The sequence below is a fragment of the Desmodus rotundus genome, chromosome 1 (genome assembly GCF_022682495.2).
Source record: "Desmodus rotundus isolate HL8 chromosome 1, HLdesRot8A.1, whole genome shotgun sequence".
Lineage (NCBI taxonomy): Eukaryota > Metazoa > Chordata > Mammalia > Chiroptera > Phyllostomidae > Desmodus > Desmodus rotundus.
The window spans coordinates 22,720,394-22,738,728 of NC_071387.1; the positions used below are offsets into that span (position 1 = coordinate 22,720,394).

Sequence of the window (18,335 nt, forward strand, 5' to 3'; positions counted from 1 at the left end):
TAACACCACAGATTCAATGCCGCGCCCCCACCCCCACCATTTTGCTGGATAACAATGCCCGCAGAACGGTCACAAGTCAGCTGCTACCAAAAGGCTGGTCAGAGCAAGTTTAACCCCCAAACTTTACAGGCTTTCTTTGCAACAATTCTGTTGTCTATGTCCTTTCATATTTTTTTCAAGATCACCTCCAGCTTTGGAGCCAGGTCCTCGGGCATCCAACTGGTAGGTCTGTAAATCATCTCCACCATCAATAATCCTCTCCCAAAGCACCCTACCTGTCCTTTCCTCTCCTTTCCCTTGTTCCTTCTCTTGACAGCACTCCTTGCCACCTGATTTGATAGGTCTTGGCTGACTATCTGGTTCTCCGGATGATCTATGAGGAATTTTGCCTCAAACTTCTCAGCTTGCATGGATTTTAGCTCCAGATGAATGAGAGAATTTCAACTTAGCTGAGTACAAAGCATTTCCCGAATACTCAGTATGAGAAACCTGAGGGTCTCTGCCTCAGACCTGCCATTGTGACCCGGCCTTGTGAGTGTCGTGGCCAATGTGTGGCACCATAAACATCAACACTTAAGACGAGATTAATTCACTCAAATAACTTGTCTGACTGCCTGTGGCATGCAAGGTAATCTGACATGCTCTGGGGACCCAAAATCTAAATGATGGCCTCTGCCTTCAAGACTGGTGGTCCTGGGGGCAATGGAAAGACAGAGTATTGTTACAACAGAGTGTGATCGGTGCTGTCATCCCAAGGAGAGCTCGAAGATCTGTAGGAGCAAAAGGGAGGCCCGTCAACCAGACAGGAAGAGTCAGGAAGGCTTCTGGAGGAGACAAGCTTCAGTTTCTCAGGGTAAGTAGAAATGAGCCAAGTGAATGGAGTAATGAGGAGGGTGAAAGTAAGTGGAGGAGGGTGATCCAGGAAGAAGGACTAGCAAGGCCTGGGGTGTGAGACAGCAGGACTCTGCAGAGACAGGGCTCAGCATGGCTGCGACGGGGTACACGGGAGGGAAGAAGGGTGAGGAATGATCCCAGAGAGAAACATGGGCCTGAATTGTAGCTTTCTGTGCCAAGCGTGGAATTTATTCTGAAGGCAAAGTAGACAGCCACTGGAGGGTTTTAAGCAGGAACCAGGTGAGACAGAGGTCTTACATCTTTACCTTTTTTTGTCTACAAAATGTGCCCTTAACCTCGACCACCTCTCTCTCAGATGGGGAAGGCAGCGTGGTATAAGTGAATTTCCACTGTGAGAAACCCAACCAGCAGCGCGTTCCCCATTGCTGATGGGATATCAGCAGCCTAGGATTCCATTCTTTGTTTTGTTAAGTAGAAAACACCAATGTAGTATGTTTTTTTCTTTAGATTTTACTAGCAGGTTGGAAATGCCTGTTTGAAATTCAGTTCCTACTGTTTCCACTGAATGTACTCCTCTTACATCTGGAATAGATTATAGCCCTACCTAGGAGAAGGAAAGATGGGCACTCCCTAGGCTACATTGTCTGCTCCCTACTAATCATTCACATGCAAAAAAAAAATTACAAGGAAGTACGGGAAACCAAGTGGTATGTCTACGTGCTGGGGAACACCGAAAACATGTAGGCGTCAGCGAGTACTCTGAGGTCTGTTTTCCAAATACGTCAACATCCAAAATGTTTCTAGATCTGTATTTTATTCCTTAGCTTTCACGTCCATGTGTCAACCCAAGGACACTTAACACATATTTCTTGGGCTCCTTTAAACTCAACTCAATGGTCAAAAATTTTGTAAAGCGATTCAATGTCCTTCTGGATTCAATAGCTTTTCACAAATGGTTTCCTTAATCATCACCAATGTTTTATCTAATGTGGGTTAGGTGGCTGACATACAAAGTTCACCAGATCTTGTATCTCAAGAGCTCTCGGGTTGTCAGGGGAGAGGACTGCAGCACACCCTGACAGGAGCCCTCAAAGAAAAGAGCAAATGCCCACGGGCATCTCTATCTGCTGTTAGCAGAGCGGCCAGAAGTCAGTGGGGCTCTGCAGTCAGAAAAAAATTCCAATCTTGGTTTACAGCTTTAAACTGCTGTAATGACTATTCACCGGACACGACGAGCTTTCATTTTACATTTATACGACATCTACTCTGGGAAGGAAGTGGCCCTGTGCCAGGTGTTTAGAATAGAAAGATGAGCAGGACGAAAACCCTAAACCTAATGAGCTTCCTTTCTGGTAATAACACAGAGTTGGCAGAATGGACCACATGTCCCCCCCCAAAAGGGAGGGCACAGCACCGTGGGATTTCACAGGGAAAGCTGACTCGCATCAGGGGACATTAGGAGAAACGGCACGTAAGTGAAGGAATCCGCACACGGCTCTGAAAGACAAGTAGGGTCTGGACACGTAGAAAGAGAGGAAAGGAGGCGAAGTTGGGGGATGGGCATGGGATTGTTGAGCGGGAGTTTTTTTTTTTTTAACAGGCATGCAGACCTGTTAAAGATTCTTGATTAGGAGAATGGTATGATTCTTAACCTTGCAAAGGGCCTAAAGGGAGGTGCTTGCAGGTGGGGTGGACATGGTAATGGCTTGGGTAAGAGATGGGGATGGGGAGGAGGGGGCAAATGTGAGAGGAAGTGAGGAGATGGGAAAACAGGGCTGCGTAGGCAAGTGACTGGCTGATGGAACACGGATCCAAGGAAAAGGCTGAGTGTGACCTCAGGGTAGAGAAAGTGAGGATCAGATGGAGAAAAGCCTCTGGGGCTTAAGCTGAGAGGTTGCAGGTGGAGGTGGAGATGTCGGCATCATTAGAAGAGAGTTGATTCTGTGTAGATGTGAAGGGGGACGGTGGAGGAGGAGATGCTGACCACAGTTTGTATGATGGCAGCTGCAGGAAGGGCGCTGAAAACAAGGTAAAGGGAATGTCTTGCCACCGGCCAGAGGAAAGCCCGAAACACACAGCAGGCCCAAAACCAAGGGAGGAGGATTGGTCTGGGAGGGAGGTCAGCAGTTTTAAATGCCACGGACAAAAAAAGAAAAAAAAGGATCAGACAGGAGCAAAGGTCATGGACTTGTTTGTCTGAAGTTGCTGTCAACCCTGTGAAAGCCCTTTTATTAAAGTGGTGGAGGCCGAAGCCACACTGCAAGGGATTCCAACGGAGAGGGAGAAAAAGGAGGCAGCACCAGGTGTAAACAAGCAGGGAATGACTCCTTCCCAGGGAAAATACCATGGAGTTGGCTGATGGGAAGCCACTTCACTGGAGTGGTTTCACTACAATGCTGAAGGCAGAACACAGATTCCAGCGCTTTAAGAAAGTATGAATGGCAAGGAAATATAAGTTGGGATACTGGTGGTCCCTTTCAGGAGATTTGGAGGCTAAGACTGCAATTTCAGGAGTAAACCTACAGAAGGTCCTGTCCAAGAATGGTTCTAGTATTAAAACACAGAGCACTTCCCTGGGGCTCACACAGCTCCCTTGTTTAGACTTTCCAAGGCGAAAAGGTTTAAGGAAACAGCGTGACATAGTACACAGAACTTGGGAGCCAGGTGATGTGCCCTTTAACCCCCAACTCTGCCAGGTGGTAACTGTGACCTTTCTTAAGCCCATTTTCCACCAAAACGTCCACTGAGACACTTGGTCCTTGCCAAAAGGTCCTTCATGTTTAGGCTGTGCAGAATGCCCACAGAGACATTTGGACCATGTCAAATGTTCTTGGTATGTAAACCCTGCTCTTCTGCAAGATTCAAGCCCTGACCCATCTACATAACCCCATGTGCCATAACCAGCTAGGCTACCGGGGCAAGAAGGGTTACCGGCAATACAGCCACGGCACCATTGTTGCACCAGTAAAACCTAACAGTTTTAAAATGCATTTACCCTATGGTATTTGGGATTTTTTTTAAAATCATCAAAGATTTTTATTTAACATAATAATTAACGAGGGAGTCAGTCAGATGTCACAACCGGTCACGGGAGAGTTGAAAGAACCATGTTTACATCAGGGAAAGGAAGGCTTAAGTGAGTTTATGAACAAATAGATGCAAAAACTTACCTATCCACAGGCAACAACCAACTGCACTCTAATAGGCACAACAAGTTTGTAACACGGAAAGAATAAATCGCACTAGGATCAGCTTCATACAACTTGAAGGGTTGACAAATAGCTCAAACAGAATGAAAGGGAAAGACAATCTTGATGGATGAGCTAGGCAAGGCAACCACAAATACAGATATATAAGCATATGTCCATTTAAAAGTTTTTATTTTTGCTTTTTACAATTTTTTCCTAACAGAGCTGTTAAAAACAAGACAACCCGCTGAAAATGGAGCCACTGATGCTAAGCCCCACATCAGCAAACCGAGACTTAATTTCATTACGGTTTCAGCTCTCCCAGAAAAGGAATCTTAAACCATTCAATCAGGAATACCCTCATCAGCACTAGTTAGGTAATCTGCCTGAAAGACCCCTAAAGGAAATAACTTTGCAATGATCAACCCCCTTTTTTGCTTAACATAACTTTCTCATTCCTGCTCCCTTCTGCCCATAAGTAAGTCTTGCATTTTGTACAGCTCCTTGGAGCTCCTTTCTGTCTGCTAGGTTGGATGCTGCCTAATTCATCAATCACTGAATAAAGCCAGTAAGATCTTTAAAATTTACTCAGTTGAATTTTGTGTTTTAACAGAGTTAAGAAGTAGGTTAATCCCATAACTAAATAGTCATTAGATCAATGCTAAGCACTTTCCATGCATTCACGGGACAGACCGGGATGGGAGAGGTGGTGTATCACTTACACGTATGAACATCGAGGCACTGAAATTATGGTTACGGAGCTATGGGAAGTGAAGAAGTAATAGAAAATTCTGCCCTCTCTTTCTTCTACCTTCAATCATTTCCCCCCACCCTAAGAATGCTCTGGTCCACCGATTCAGTACTTAATGCCCTTCCTTAAGGAAGGCTGTCTGTAGCAATCAAACAGGAATAGCAAGCAGGCTGCAGGGGTCCTGGCAATTTCCAAAGAGAGTGTTTTGAAGTTCCTCTTAAAAGAATCTCTATGAATGGCCCTGTAGTTGTTTATAAGGCATTTCAGTGCCATGGGAGGTCACAACAACAGACCAGGAGCACACAGTCCCCTAAAGCAGCGCACAGACAGAGGTTTTGTATAAATAGGAGAGGCAGGAAAGAGTGGCAAGGAGGGAACTGGTTAGCCCTTAGTTTTCAGTGAGGAAAAAAAAAATTATCATCACCACCAGCAGCTGCAACAGGAGCAAATTCACTGATCAAAAACCTTTACCAAGCTTGGCACAGCAGTAAATTCAGTGGAACAGCCTTGAATACTTCAGCTTACTTCAGACAACATTGTATGGGGAGTAAAAAGAATTACTCAAAACATTTTAAATGTATTTAGCTGGACCATTTCCAGTCATCTTCAAACAAGTTTTCTAAGTTCTAATAAAGTAAACAAAATGATCGTACACTTTGTAAAGACGTGAATCTCTATAGCATATTTTGAATTGTTGCTGTTTCCAATGATTTATTGTTATGGTATTATGTCTTATAATACATGTGGTCAACCATTAGCTCTGATCTAAAGCTCAGTATTTGGTCAGGAATGTAATCTTTTAAGTTACAACATAGTTCCAGGGGGAAAATAGGGACATGCTTTACATTAGTGCATTTCATTTACAAGATTTCTCAGAATACTGTGCTAAAGTGAATTGTTGCTATGAGAGAGAGAGAGAGAGAGAGAGAGAGAGAGAGAGAGAGAGAGAACCCTGATTCTGAGATTGGGAAATAATTAAGTGACTTTTGAAGTTGAAAAGTGACTCCTAGATTATAAAATACTCATTAGGTTATTTTGCCAGCACTGAGTTTTATACAAGTTGTTCACTGGCTTCAAGGGTTTGTTGTACTAAATGAAATGAGACAATGTTTGTAATTCAGTCAGAAGATAAGCAATAATTGATAGTTAATTTAAAGTGCATTATTGATCAATGCCAATAATACCAACACTAAGGACATTTGACACAGGGACTAATCAATGACTTACACACATTAGGACATCAAGTGCTAAAAAGTTTCTTATGTGGGTTGTTTCAAATTAGTTTAGATGAACAAGGTTCATCTAAAAAAAATTAGAAGAAGAGGGTTCCAGATTAGGTATCATTTTCCAAATACTGAATTCTTTTAGATTCCTAAGAAACAGCTCATGATGTAAAGATTTCATTCAGCTTCCAACTCAAGATTGAAATTTTCTTCCTTTTTCATTAAAAAAAAAAAAAATCCTCATTGCCCTGACGAGTGTGGCTCAGTTGGTTGGGCCTCATTCCGCAAAGTGGAAGGAAGGCTGCCAGTTTGATTCCCGGTCAGGGCACATGCCCAGGTTGTGGGTTCGGTCCCCAGTTGGGTTGTGTAGGAGAGGCGGCTAATTGATGGATGTTTCTTTCTCACATCGATATTTCTCTCCCTCTTTCTCCCTCCCTTCCCTCTCTCTCAAAATAAATAAATAAAATCTTTTTAAAAACCTTCATCAACCTCTGATTGATGACATTATCATAAACTAACAAGAAATTTGCCTCTACTATACTACTTTAATGATACCTAATATTTCTACAGTAATTTAGAAAATGAAAGCATTTCTGTATGTCATTTCATTTGATCCTGGAAATAACGCCATAAAGTGGTCGTCATCATTTTACACATTAGAAATCGAAGGTCAGAGAAGCTACATGATTTATCTTAGCACACTCGCCTCCACCTAAGGCTGCACGGGCTGGGCGCTTGGTTCACGGCCTGCAGTGTGGGTGGTATTTCCTGGACCTGGGCCTGCAGCTGCCCTCAAGCGAAACCTCAGACTCAGGGGTCCAACAACCCCTGTGCAGACTATTAAGGAAAGATGATCTACGCAGAGAACTGGTTCTGAAAAGATCACTTGCCCCTAATTTTCACTAGCTCCACGTGGGTGAAATGGTTTCCCCTGGCATTTGCTTAAAAGGAACCCAACGATACACAGGAAGCTGCGATCAAGGCCAGCACTGCCGTGACTCCAGAATTCCACTGGGGCAAAGGGTTATGAGTTGAGGATGTGGTTCCGTGGAGCACTCGGATGCTTCCCCTCTGGTGGGAGTGCCCAAGGGGAGCCACCGCCACCAGGATCCCTGCAGCAGAACTCAAGAGGACTTGTCGTGCCACCCAACGTTGCAGCCCTGTTGCTGTCAACCAGCCTCATCCCCCTCCTAGTCCAGGGAGCCCCGGGAAATGAGCAGCCTGGAGCGATGGGGCTGGACTGGGCTCATACTTCACTGCCTATGGCTTTAGATGGCCAGCTCACGCAGAGTTGCCTCCTTTCACTGGGGCAAATGATGATTAGTACAAAAACAACCTCAATTTTGCCCAGTATATTACAGTTTTAAAACTTCTTTTATATTGTTTTTGCCATCTCTCGATTTTGGAAATGGCAAATGAATACATAATAAGTATATCAACCAATAAAACAAACCTCAAACTTTCATTTGACTTACACAGGATCACATCTCTCCACCCTATAGTTCTCACACTTTCCTGCTCTGGCAACAGGTAATCATCTATGTACTCCGCATTCTTCCCTCGGCAGGACGGGATTTAGATACTATCCCAGAAAATCAGAATTGAGAGAAATACAGTGAAAATTACTGTAAACGTTTTTAGGACAAAGAGTTACAAGGGTAGGGGTACATAATAAGGAAGCCATTGGGAAAACATAACTTAAAGAAGAAAAAATAAATCTATCTTTTATTTAAACATCAAACTTTACTTTTTAAAGAGTTATTTTTTTCCCAGTCTTCCATTACACAGGTAACAGAACCAAGATGCAACAGTATACTGTGGATATATTAGCAGAAATTACCTTCCTTTATTGCTAACATAACCATATACGGAATTTACCAATTTTAATGAGTTAGTGGGGAATTCTGCTTACACTTTACTGTCTGCCTTTGAGTGAGTTATCTCAATTATTGTTTTTTTCTAACAGATACATTGGTGGCTTTATTCCTGCTTGCATGCAAGGTAGATGTAGATTTCTTCATCTTTCCCTCTCATATTCCTAATTAAAAACTTACCCATGGGCAAAGTTTTAAAATACCTTAAATTTATTGAAAAAAATCTCCACATGTAAATAGACCTGCGTAGTCCAAACCTGTATTGTGCAAGGGTCAACTGTACCTGCTGGGTCATTATCACCGAGTCTAGCATTGGAATTCCAGAGCGTGATGGTCATGGTTGGAGGAGAAAGGCAGCCTGCGAGTCTGGCACTGAGTTCACTGACAACGGGGAAAGAACATTCCAGAAGGTGAGGAGAAGGAAGTACGCAGACAGCTAGTATTTGAAAAGGGACTGCTCAAAAAAGAAAGCAGAAACATCCTCACAAGGTGGCAGAAAGGAAGGAACATGTTCCCTCCTCTTCTTTGCTGCTTGGAAGAAAGGAATTATTGGTCACTTCGGTTGCAGAAAGTTGAAAGGGATATGGTATTGCGAATGGGGAGGGGGGAAGGTCAAAGTTAACTGGAGGAGGGAGGTGTGATCAAGGAAATAACCCAAGGGTGATGGACAGCACATCATGGCATCCACACAGCCCAGCTCCACTGCTTTTCCCAGACGTCATGGGACACATCTCAGCTTGCAGTCCCTGAAGTTCCCTGGCTTTTCCACATATAAGCTCTTGTTTTGTCGGTTCTCCTTGGGTGTGGTTTATTTCACCACCGTCTTTCAAACCAAGAAATGTTTATTGAATGGCCTGCCCAGTGCCAGGGCTCTGGAACAGCCCTTGACCTCAGAGAGCACACAGTTTAGCTGGGCAGACAGATATGATAACTGCCAATTATAAGACTGTTTGGCTAATCTGGAAAAGGAAGTGAATGCAAGGGTCAGAAGCCACCCAACCTACTTCATATTTATCCCCTTGCAAAATCTCATTTTCAGTTCATTACTCTGAACAGTCTAGACAGTCTGTAATCTTGATTTTTCTCATTTAACTTATGGACCATTTGCCAATATTTCAAATGCATTAAGTCTGGAGCAGTAGCAAAAGACACTTAAGTAATCTTTTAGATGATGAATGAGCCTTAAAATGAAATAAATTAGTGAATTTTCACCTTAAGCACATGTATCACATACACAAAAATACTTAAAGCCTTTAAGCACTTAGTATTTATTATTTGAAGGGGAACTGTTGTTGTTGTTTTTTTTGAGATATGGGCCCTCATGTTTTAAAACTACAGTGAGTCAAACAGTGAGAAAACTTTCCAAGTGAGAGCAAAATCATGAAAAAAATTTGTATATTATGGTCCCAGTTTTGAGAAATAATTAAAATAACAAAATAGAACCTGTTTGTATATGCATAAAAGAACTAGGTGGCTCTAGAGAAATCTGTTAATAGCGATTATTTGGGCTTCTCAGAGAGAGGCTGGCATTATGGGTAACCCTTACGATTTGTTACGTACTGCCATAAAGCTGGTCTCTAATCATGAATAGGTATTACTTTTCTAATCAGAAGGAAAATCTATGCAGGCATCTTAAAAGGGCTAACTACCACCCATGACTATTTTTAATGCACATTCATTCTTGAAGACCTACAGATACTAACTTGATGTGCCTATTGGTCAAAAGTACCCTCCACCTTCCAAAAGGGAGAGGGAACTTGTTGCTGGTCTTCCTTGTTCAGCCTGCTTCTTAACAAATCTAAAGACCTCTCCCTTGTACTAAGTACCCCTGGAGTCTGGCTCTCTATCTTCTCACTTCCAACTGTCCTCCACTGACTTCCCCACACACCCATCACTCTAGCCAGACCGGTCTCCTTATTGTCCCAAGATCCCTGCTTCCGTAAGTTTGCTCACTTCTAATACTCCTTCCACCTGGAATGGTATTCCTTCCGCCCCTATGAAAATCCTACTCACCCGCCAAGGCCCAGCCTGAGCTCCACCTCTCCCAAGAAGCCCCCCAGGGACTCATCAATTTCTTTTCTTTTCTAAGGCTATGGTTATTAAAATCTGAACATACAATTTCTCCTTCATTCTATTCCACTTTCAACCTAATACTATATGTAGCTCTGTTAACTTAAGCTCTAAATATCAATCCACAATAAAAACTTAGCCCTAGTTTCCTACGGAAAATTCCAGGATGCCCACACATAAAAGATGAGGTGATGCCCTCGACGCCCTGGACATTTTTAGATGTGTGTTTCTGCCAAGAATCTTCAATGAGGTGCCACAAAGGTTAACTGAACATGGGCTTCGGATTTAGACCTGCTCCACCACACACACGTTTTGTGACTTCTGGACTCATGGTTTCGTTCCTCAGGGTCGCAGTTTCCTTCTCTATTAGATGAGACAAATAATCTGTAGCCCAATTTATTAGCCATACTACTTCAGATGACAAATCCATCCTTACAATAAACCAGAACGGATGAATTTCAACCCTGGTCAAGGGGGAACAGATAACTAGCAACGCTAAAAAAACATTCAAAGACTAGATTCAGGGTTTAGAAGGCCCTGTGTTGCTTGACGCGGCGACCTCTGCCGCTCCGGAAGGCTCACAGTGCATACAAAGAAAAGATGATGTAAGCAGCATGGCTGGTACAAGTAAGTCATCTAAGAATATTTGGTGTCCCCGAGGAAGCTGAAGAACCTAGCCCTAGGATGACTTCTCCAAGAGCAGTGTACTGGTAAATAAAACCTTAGCTACGCCCTGCACTCTCAGCCAGACATGTCCTCTGGGTTCAGCTTGATGACTTGGAAACTGCCTGCAAAGTAGAAAAGTCCCTATGGCAGGAACATCTCTGTTTCTGGGCATAAACAGCAAGGGACTGAATCTAGTAAAAAGCAAGCAGAGCCTCCTACCTGAACCTCTCACATCACCCTGGCCATTCTTTTAAGTTGCTATTTTTATTGAAGCACCACCAGTGGGCCTTTCCCATAGGCTATTATTTAGAATTATGAATGAGTTCACAGGAAAATATGTACATCATTTGAACATGCTTTCCCAGGCCATGCCATCAAAGTTCATGTAATTTATTTAAAAAATAAGTACTAGTTATTTCTAAAAGGTTATTTCTGGCGTCTTATTCTCATCTCAGCACTTAAAAAAAAATTCTCTTTCACAGAGCCGTCTTACCCAGGACATGGCCTCTTCTACAGAAAGGAACGCTGTCCCAGAATCTGCACCTCTCAGTTGCAGCTCGCTCATGCTAGCCCTCCTAAATCCCGTCCTCTTCTTGCTGCTTGTGCCAAACCCTCTAATGCAGAACAGCATTTGAAAGCAAGGAGACAACCTGGGAGACATAAGAAGTCTCAAGAGAGTTTGAGGAATTTTATATCAAACATAATTGGGCTAAAATATCTAGCTCCAGTTCCAGGGCAAGAAAATTTGAGAGGAACAATGAGAAGACAAGGGAAAATTCTTTTTCTTTTTTCAAAAAAGAACCAAGATTATTCATGTTAGATGATTTGACTAACAACCGAATATATTTCCTGCTAAAGAATAGATTTCTCCCTTTTGCCTACTTCCCATAACCGAGGTCCTGGAGGACGGAAGGTAACCTCCACCCATGAGAGGCAAAAGTCAGACATGGAATTATGAAGCAAGCTCTGGAGTTGCTAGAAACTAGCTCTGAATGAGTTGGGTAATATATGCTTATATTTCTGATGAACAAATGTTTTCCTTGGCACGGGAAGAGGGAGATGGTTAGTTGACTAAGTTCCCAGGACATGCAAAGCTTACACTTGAAAATTTTTTTAATCCTTGGCGCATGAATCTGTGGCTAATTCAAAAAGACCCAGAAATCTCAGGCAGGTGGGTTTCTTGGAAGGATACATAACGTGATATTCAACTTCAGGGTGGCAATAATTTTGGAGGTTTCCTGTTTGCTGTTGAAGCCAAGTTCTAATAATTTAACCTCTGAAGACTTCTGGGTGTCTAACAGAGGATTCAGAATCACCTGTACCATTTCACACCACTGGAGTCAGAAACCTCTAAGTCTTCATAGCAGAAATGCCATTCTTCATTATAAGCATTAAAATGAACTCCAGATCACATTTTAGTGTAGAAATTCTGATATCAAAAAAGAAAGGTTAGTATTCTCTGGTCAGATAATTTTGAGACCAGCTGAACCTATTAAACATTATGGTCAAGTCATTAAAATTATGCCTTGTATCTCCTGTGCTATAGACGATGTAAATCTTTGTACTTCACAACTATTCACCTGAGAGTCTCCATTTCGTTCTTGTCATTTTTAAAGAAACCACCTCTTCTTTCTTTCACCTCAAGAGAAATCTGATTGCAGCTGGAACCTGTGTGGAAGGTCGGAAGTCCTAGCAACTAATTGGATCCTCTTAAAGGTTGAATTTTATATCTGACCTATTTAGAAATCTGAGAAGCTTCTCTTTGAAAAGCAGGCATCTCAAATCTTAATTTTTAAGTGTTGAGTATTGCTCATAGTCAAGGTCAAATGAGTTGATAGTTTGGCCCTAGATGCAACATAATTCTTAGAGAACACTTTCTCTTAAGCTTAAATTTAATTCACATGCTAATGCTTTTTAAAGCTCTAAGCCCCTACATATGTAAAATAAAGACTATATTTTGGTCAAGTTACATTTTAAGTGACAACTAGTAGTCCACATGTTAAATAGAAAGGTCTGTAATGACATTTATTAAAGGCTGGACTAAGTTCATGGGTATGACTGTATTTTCCTCTCTAGTCATCTACGGCAAAAATCACTGACATCCTGCCCATGGGCAGAACCTGGCCCCCCCTTTGCTTTTGCACATAAAGTTTTATTGGAACACTGCCAAACCCATTTGTCTGCATGTTGCTTGTGGCAGCTTTCACATTACAATTACAGCTGAGCTGTGGCAACACAGACTATGTGGCCCTCAGAGCTGAAAATATTTTCTATCTGGCCCTGTACAGAAAACATTTTTCTCATCCTTGATTTATGGTTTGTAGAAATCAACCAGTCCAAATCTCATAAACAGGTCTCTTTGAACCAATATATCATGGTAAAATCCCAGTGAGTAAAATTTTCAAGTAGAATAGAAAATTTTATTAATCTACCAGTTTTGTTGTTTAGTTTTACAATATGGGTTCTCTGGATGTGGATTTAGCTGCAACCCAGCACGGTTTGTTTCTTTGACAAAGACTGAGAATGAGAGAGCCCACTCCAGGGTCAATGGCTGTGTGCATTTGCTCTGCCAGCAGGTGACCGCACTGGTAAGGCCTACTCTGCAGCCCCACTGCGCTTTCTGTCTCCTCCTGAGAGTCGGAACACACCCTGTCTCAACCTTCATGTCCACGGAAGGCTTCGTTGCGCAGGGAACAATGCCCATGTCTCGAATGTTCTTTGTCAAGAAAAGATCTTTCCCTCTTGGCAGAATAATGTGTCAGAAAATTTTTGTTAGAACAGTCCCTAAGGTTTCATCTCTCGATTGGTTATCTTCGAACTTGCTTCTTAAGTGGGAACGAAATAAACGTACTCTTGTGCAATTTGGGTGTGTGGGATTTAGAAATGTTAGGAGGCTCACTACAACGAATTGTGTTACAAATTGTGATATCTCCCAGAAATCACTGATCAGTGAAAAGAAGTCAGTATTTAATAAGTCCCTATCTAACTGTCCCCACTTGAAAATCAGGGGACAGATACAACAGCATATCCACAAATACAAAAATAGCACCGAGATCCTGATAAAAAAAAAAGTAATCAGTGGGCAGTAAAAGTTGTTCTTCAGGGAAAGTCAAAATCAGAGACTTGCAGGAAGAAGCAGACAGGGAGGAAATTCTCCCCACAGTCCCGGCAGAGCTCTGTGAAAGGCACAGGAGCAGAAATGAAGAAGCTGATGCTGGTGGTATCAAGTACAGAGACGGCCGCAAACATCGGTATCCGTTAGCGAGGCCGCTCTGGAATGGGGGAAGTGTGACAAATGGTAAACCCAATTGCGACGAAGAGGACTTGGACTTTGATATGAGGATAAGAAGCCTCTGTGGTTCTTTGATGAGAGGTGTCTTGATAAAAATAGTGTTTGTGGCAAATATGCTAGAGTTTAGAACAGAAAAGCCAACTGAGAAGTAGTAATAGAAAATCTTCCAGATACACATACACAAATCACAAAGCTCCTTACAACATCTTTCTATTAATTCTGAAGAGCAATGACTTCTCCGCTGGGTGGACAACAGTGAGACCGATATTACAAAGGGGAGAACATTAAAACCAAGAATTCTTGTGTTTTCCCTGGGTTGCTAACCAAGGCATGAATGAAATAACGATGTTGCCCTCCTTCACCTTATTTATTTTGCACCTGGTCTTAGTGTCTCATTTTTGTTTTAAACATATCACAGTAGCTTTTTCCTAAAGCAGACAATCCCATACAGTATAACTGGGTAGAAGAAATAACATAATCTATTCTTTGGGGGGCAATTCGAGGGAGTAAAAAGATGGAATGTCACCACTGGCCTGACTTCTTATAAATGATATAGCTGAATATTAAATTATTTACCCACTGCCCATGCATTGTGTAGTCTCTCAGACCTAAACAAATCTCCTAAGTAAACTACGCTGTTCCAGTTTTCTTTGTTATTTTATAGATGTGTGTGTATGTGTATTATTCTGTGCTGACAGCACAGGCGTGGAAAAAGCCTGATAAAACCCAGTCCTGTATGTTACATGGCAGGAGAAGGAACCCAGTAAACACAAACAGAGCAGAGCACTTCCTTTTGCTGACAACCTTATGATTTCCCCTTAATGTACTGTTTAGAATAGCAATGCATTACGTGTCATTTCCCATTATCCTATGCACAGAACCAGTACCACACAGCTGTGGCTTTTCTTTCCAACAACCGATCAAGAAGAATACATAGAAGATTCACGTGCTGCCGAAACCTGTCAAGACTGACAGCCAGGAGCCCAAGAGCTCTGTTTATGGACAGAACAGGTGTGTGGCCAGGCAGCTGGGGCGAAACCTCCCCTCCACCTTCTCAGCCCTTCTCAGCTTCCTGCCCTTGCAGGCTCCCCTCTGGGTTGGGAGGGAGAGCAGCTTTGGGAGAACCTTCTTTCTCAAGGCTGTTCCTTCTGCCAAAGAAGACTGGCTGGCTCGCTCTCAAGACTGCAAGCATTTGACAACTGCAAATAGCAGTGAGCATGTCAACTCATTTTATTCACATCCCTCACTGGGGAATCAGAAAGCCAAGGACACACTGGTGATTTCCCTGGTTTTATGGATCTCTACTCCCCCCGCCCAGGCCTGCAACACATTTTTGGTTCTTGTGTTCACAGTGTCCTGGCATCTGCAGTGTGGGAAACCTTAACAGAGAGCCAATAGCCCCACAGCTTCTCCCTATTAAAATGTGCAATTGGGTTTCACAGGCATGTTTTAAAAACTGTTCAAGGCGTGATTTACAGGCTACTTACTGTCTAGCCCCACAGCTGTTTTTTTTTTGCCCCCACCCCCAGACTTAGCCGTTTATAGGAATCCACCACTCAGCTCCCTAGTACATAGTCTTCTCATTTTTGACCTCCTCCATCACTCTCGTGCATCCAAAACCATGCAAGACCTATAGTACGGACTCAAGAAAATATTTATTGAATGAATAAACTATTTGCTGCCTTCTTTCTGCTTACCCTACCCTCTAACTAAGTGGTTTTTTTCATCAAATTAAATGAGTCACTTCTAGCCCATTGATATTGGTTATTTATACGTGTTAAAAACAGCATAGGCCTCACTACAGAGTTGCCACCCAGGGTTTTCATGGTCACTATGTTGTTGTTTTAGAAGAAAAAAGTACCACTGCTATATATTGCCGATTATCTTCCTGTGGCTGAATAAAGGCAGACTATCTGTGTTATGCAGAGTTAGTCAGTATCATATTGTCGTGATTCTGTGACCACCATCCCCAAGATCCTAGCCTCGTCTGGCTTCCCAGAATCTGAAATCAGCCCCCAAAAGGTTAAGTCTTAGCCTTAGGGTTGTGATTAGGTCAGATGGAGGTACTGGTACTATCTTCTAAACATTTGATTGTAAGCTGTCGGAGGAATAGAATAGTACTGGTACTCCCTTATGATTCTTCTGTTACGGTATAGCTCTTGGTATAGAGTATGGACTTAGGAAGTTGACTGAACTTAACTCCCCTTAGCCTTTGTAGAGAAAGATAATCCATGCAGTGAGTGATCTGTGGGCTTTCCTTATCCTGTGACTGAGACCCACCTTTCTAGTCAGAAGAACAAAGGAAAAGGAAGGCGTGACACTAAGAGAAACGTCCCAGGTAAAGTGGTTGCTGGAAATGGCGTTTGGATGGATCAATTTCACCCAAATGGCTCCAGAGGTATAGCTTGCATTTCAGAGGAAAGCAATTCATTACAAATCATGGAAGTAAAGATCTGAAAATTCACATCAAATTGTCATTTGCCCTTTGCTGCAACACCATCTTTTACAATGCATTCAATCTCAAGGTGCAAAGCAGGCATCTTCTGTACTCTTTCACACGTACTCTCCCCTGCCCCTAGTTTGAGACTGTAAGTTTTCCTGGAAAACAACAGTGTAGGCTTCCTGCTACATTTTAAACTGCTACACAACAGTTAAGGAGATAGTGTGCTCACTTCATCACAAGCCATAGTCATAATAACAAACCTTCTTTGTTAAACAGAAGTCCTTTAAGACAGGAATCCCAGTAAGAAGCTACTGAGTGTAAGCTAGTGTTTAATGATTTGCAGAGGAAAGGCCACCAAGTTCTGCAACTGAATAAAGGCAGCTGTTACTTTCAGGACTTACCTTTCCCTTCCCTCCTACACTTGTCTTCTTAGGGACCTCATGAATAAAGATCACGCACTTACTCCCTTGATAATCTGATAATTAGACCATGTTGACATGTTGGGCTGTCAGATTTTCAGGTTACCTGAAGAGTCAACATTTTTAAACCCTTACATTAAAAATAACCCAAAATTCACGGTCCTTATAAAAGGTCCCAAAAGGCCAGAATTTCAATCAAAGGATGAGAATCACAGGAACAAAATGACCACTTGTTAAATACCTACCATGTGTCAGATGTTGTATTAGGCCTTTTACCTAATTTTAATCAGTGTATCTTTTCTCATTAATCTCTCAAGGTAAAGAGTTATCTTTATCCAATTTTATATGTGAGTACAGGAAGCTAAGATTGCCCAGGAATACACAACTGGCATTGAGAGAAGGAAGAATCAAAGCCAAGCCTGTGTTCCTAAGAGCCCACAGACTTTCTTTCTAGTCCACTAAGCTCCTCCCAAGACCGTAACAGCAGACCTTGGGAAACAGCCTGTTCCCTGACCTGGGAAATATTCAGACTGGTGTAATCACAACACTTCTCTTTCTTGATGTGATCAAAACAATATATGATCCACTTGCTCACTAGGCCACACCTGTAGTGAACTTATTCTCTCTCTCCCTGCCCTCCCCCCCCATATCCTCTGATACACTGCCAGTGAGGAGATCCCCTCCATGGCTTCCTGTATTTATTCCAAGACCCCAAAGCTGGGCAGTTCAACCATCCTCCCAGTGATCCTTCCTCAACATCCTTCAGGTATAAAAAAAAATCACTGCAATGCCCTAAATTATCTTGTGACCTAATAGGACATAATCGCTCTACCCATTCACCCTTTCTGTTCCTACTCGGAATTCTGTGTTGTTATACATACCTCACACCCCAAACACCTCGAAGCACATATATTTTTTGAGAACAAGATTGAATATAAATAAGTAAACAAAGAAATAAATGTCTGGTATTCCACCCTCTTTCTTGCTCGCAGTGGAAGAATTCAGCATTAACCCACCCCACACATTGTGCACTTTCCACAGGCAGCGCTCACATGTGTTGGCACTAAACACCCCCCCCCCCCCAGAGTTTGCAACACCATCCAACTCCAATTTCTATACTGTTCAACCTTTTCATGTTTCTTCCTTCACTTGAACCACCATGTTTTTGCAGAAGATTTTCCTCTAAAAAGAACAGTTGGCAATTAATCCCAGCCCACCTCAACCCCAAGTGGTTAATTTTGGCTGGGCAACCCATTTTACCATTGGAGTCTTCCACTTCTTCAGCCGGGGTAGCTTTTTGGGAGGAGTGGTGGGAGTGTGAGGAGAGAAGACTGACAATTCGTGGCCTGGGGAGGGTCAGGGCTTTTCCGTGGACCTTGAGGGAGTGTTCCTTTAACTGGCTGATTGTCATGGTGGAAAATGAGCACCAAGAACACTTGTAGGCATGTTCACCTGGAAGATGGAGGCAAGGGACAAAAGGAACAAGACGAAAGGAGGGCAGAAGGGGGTGGAACACAAAATAACATGGTTAATTCACTCTACAGAAGAGCTTCT

General features: G+C 42.6%; 1 protein-coding gene across 15 annotated transcripts in view; it reads right to left on the bottom strand.

The window, feature by feature from the left end:
- Positions 1-18,335, bottom strand: part of ZNF462 (zinc finger protein 462) — a 137,895-nt gene that overhangs the window by 49,543 nt on the left and 70,017 nt on the right. For all 15 annotated transcript variants that reach the window (XR_008426574.2, XR_008426575.1, XM_053922029.1 and 12 more), the window contains one exon: positions 18,042-18,233. Coding sequence is in view for 13 of the 15 variants with exons in the window: in XM_053922029.1 (XP_053778004.1) it covers positions 18,042-18,233 (192 nt within the window). In the remaining 2 variants the exon portion in view is untranslated. The remainder of the gene's footprint in view (positions 1-18,041; positions 18,234-18,335) is intronic.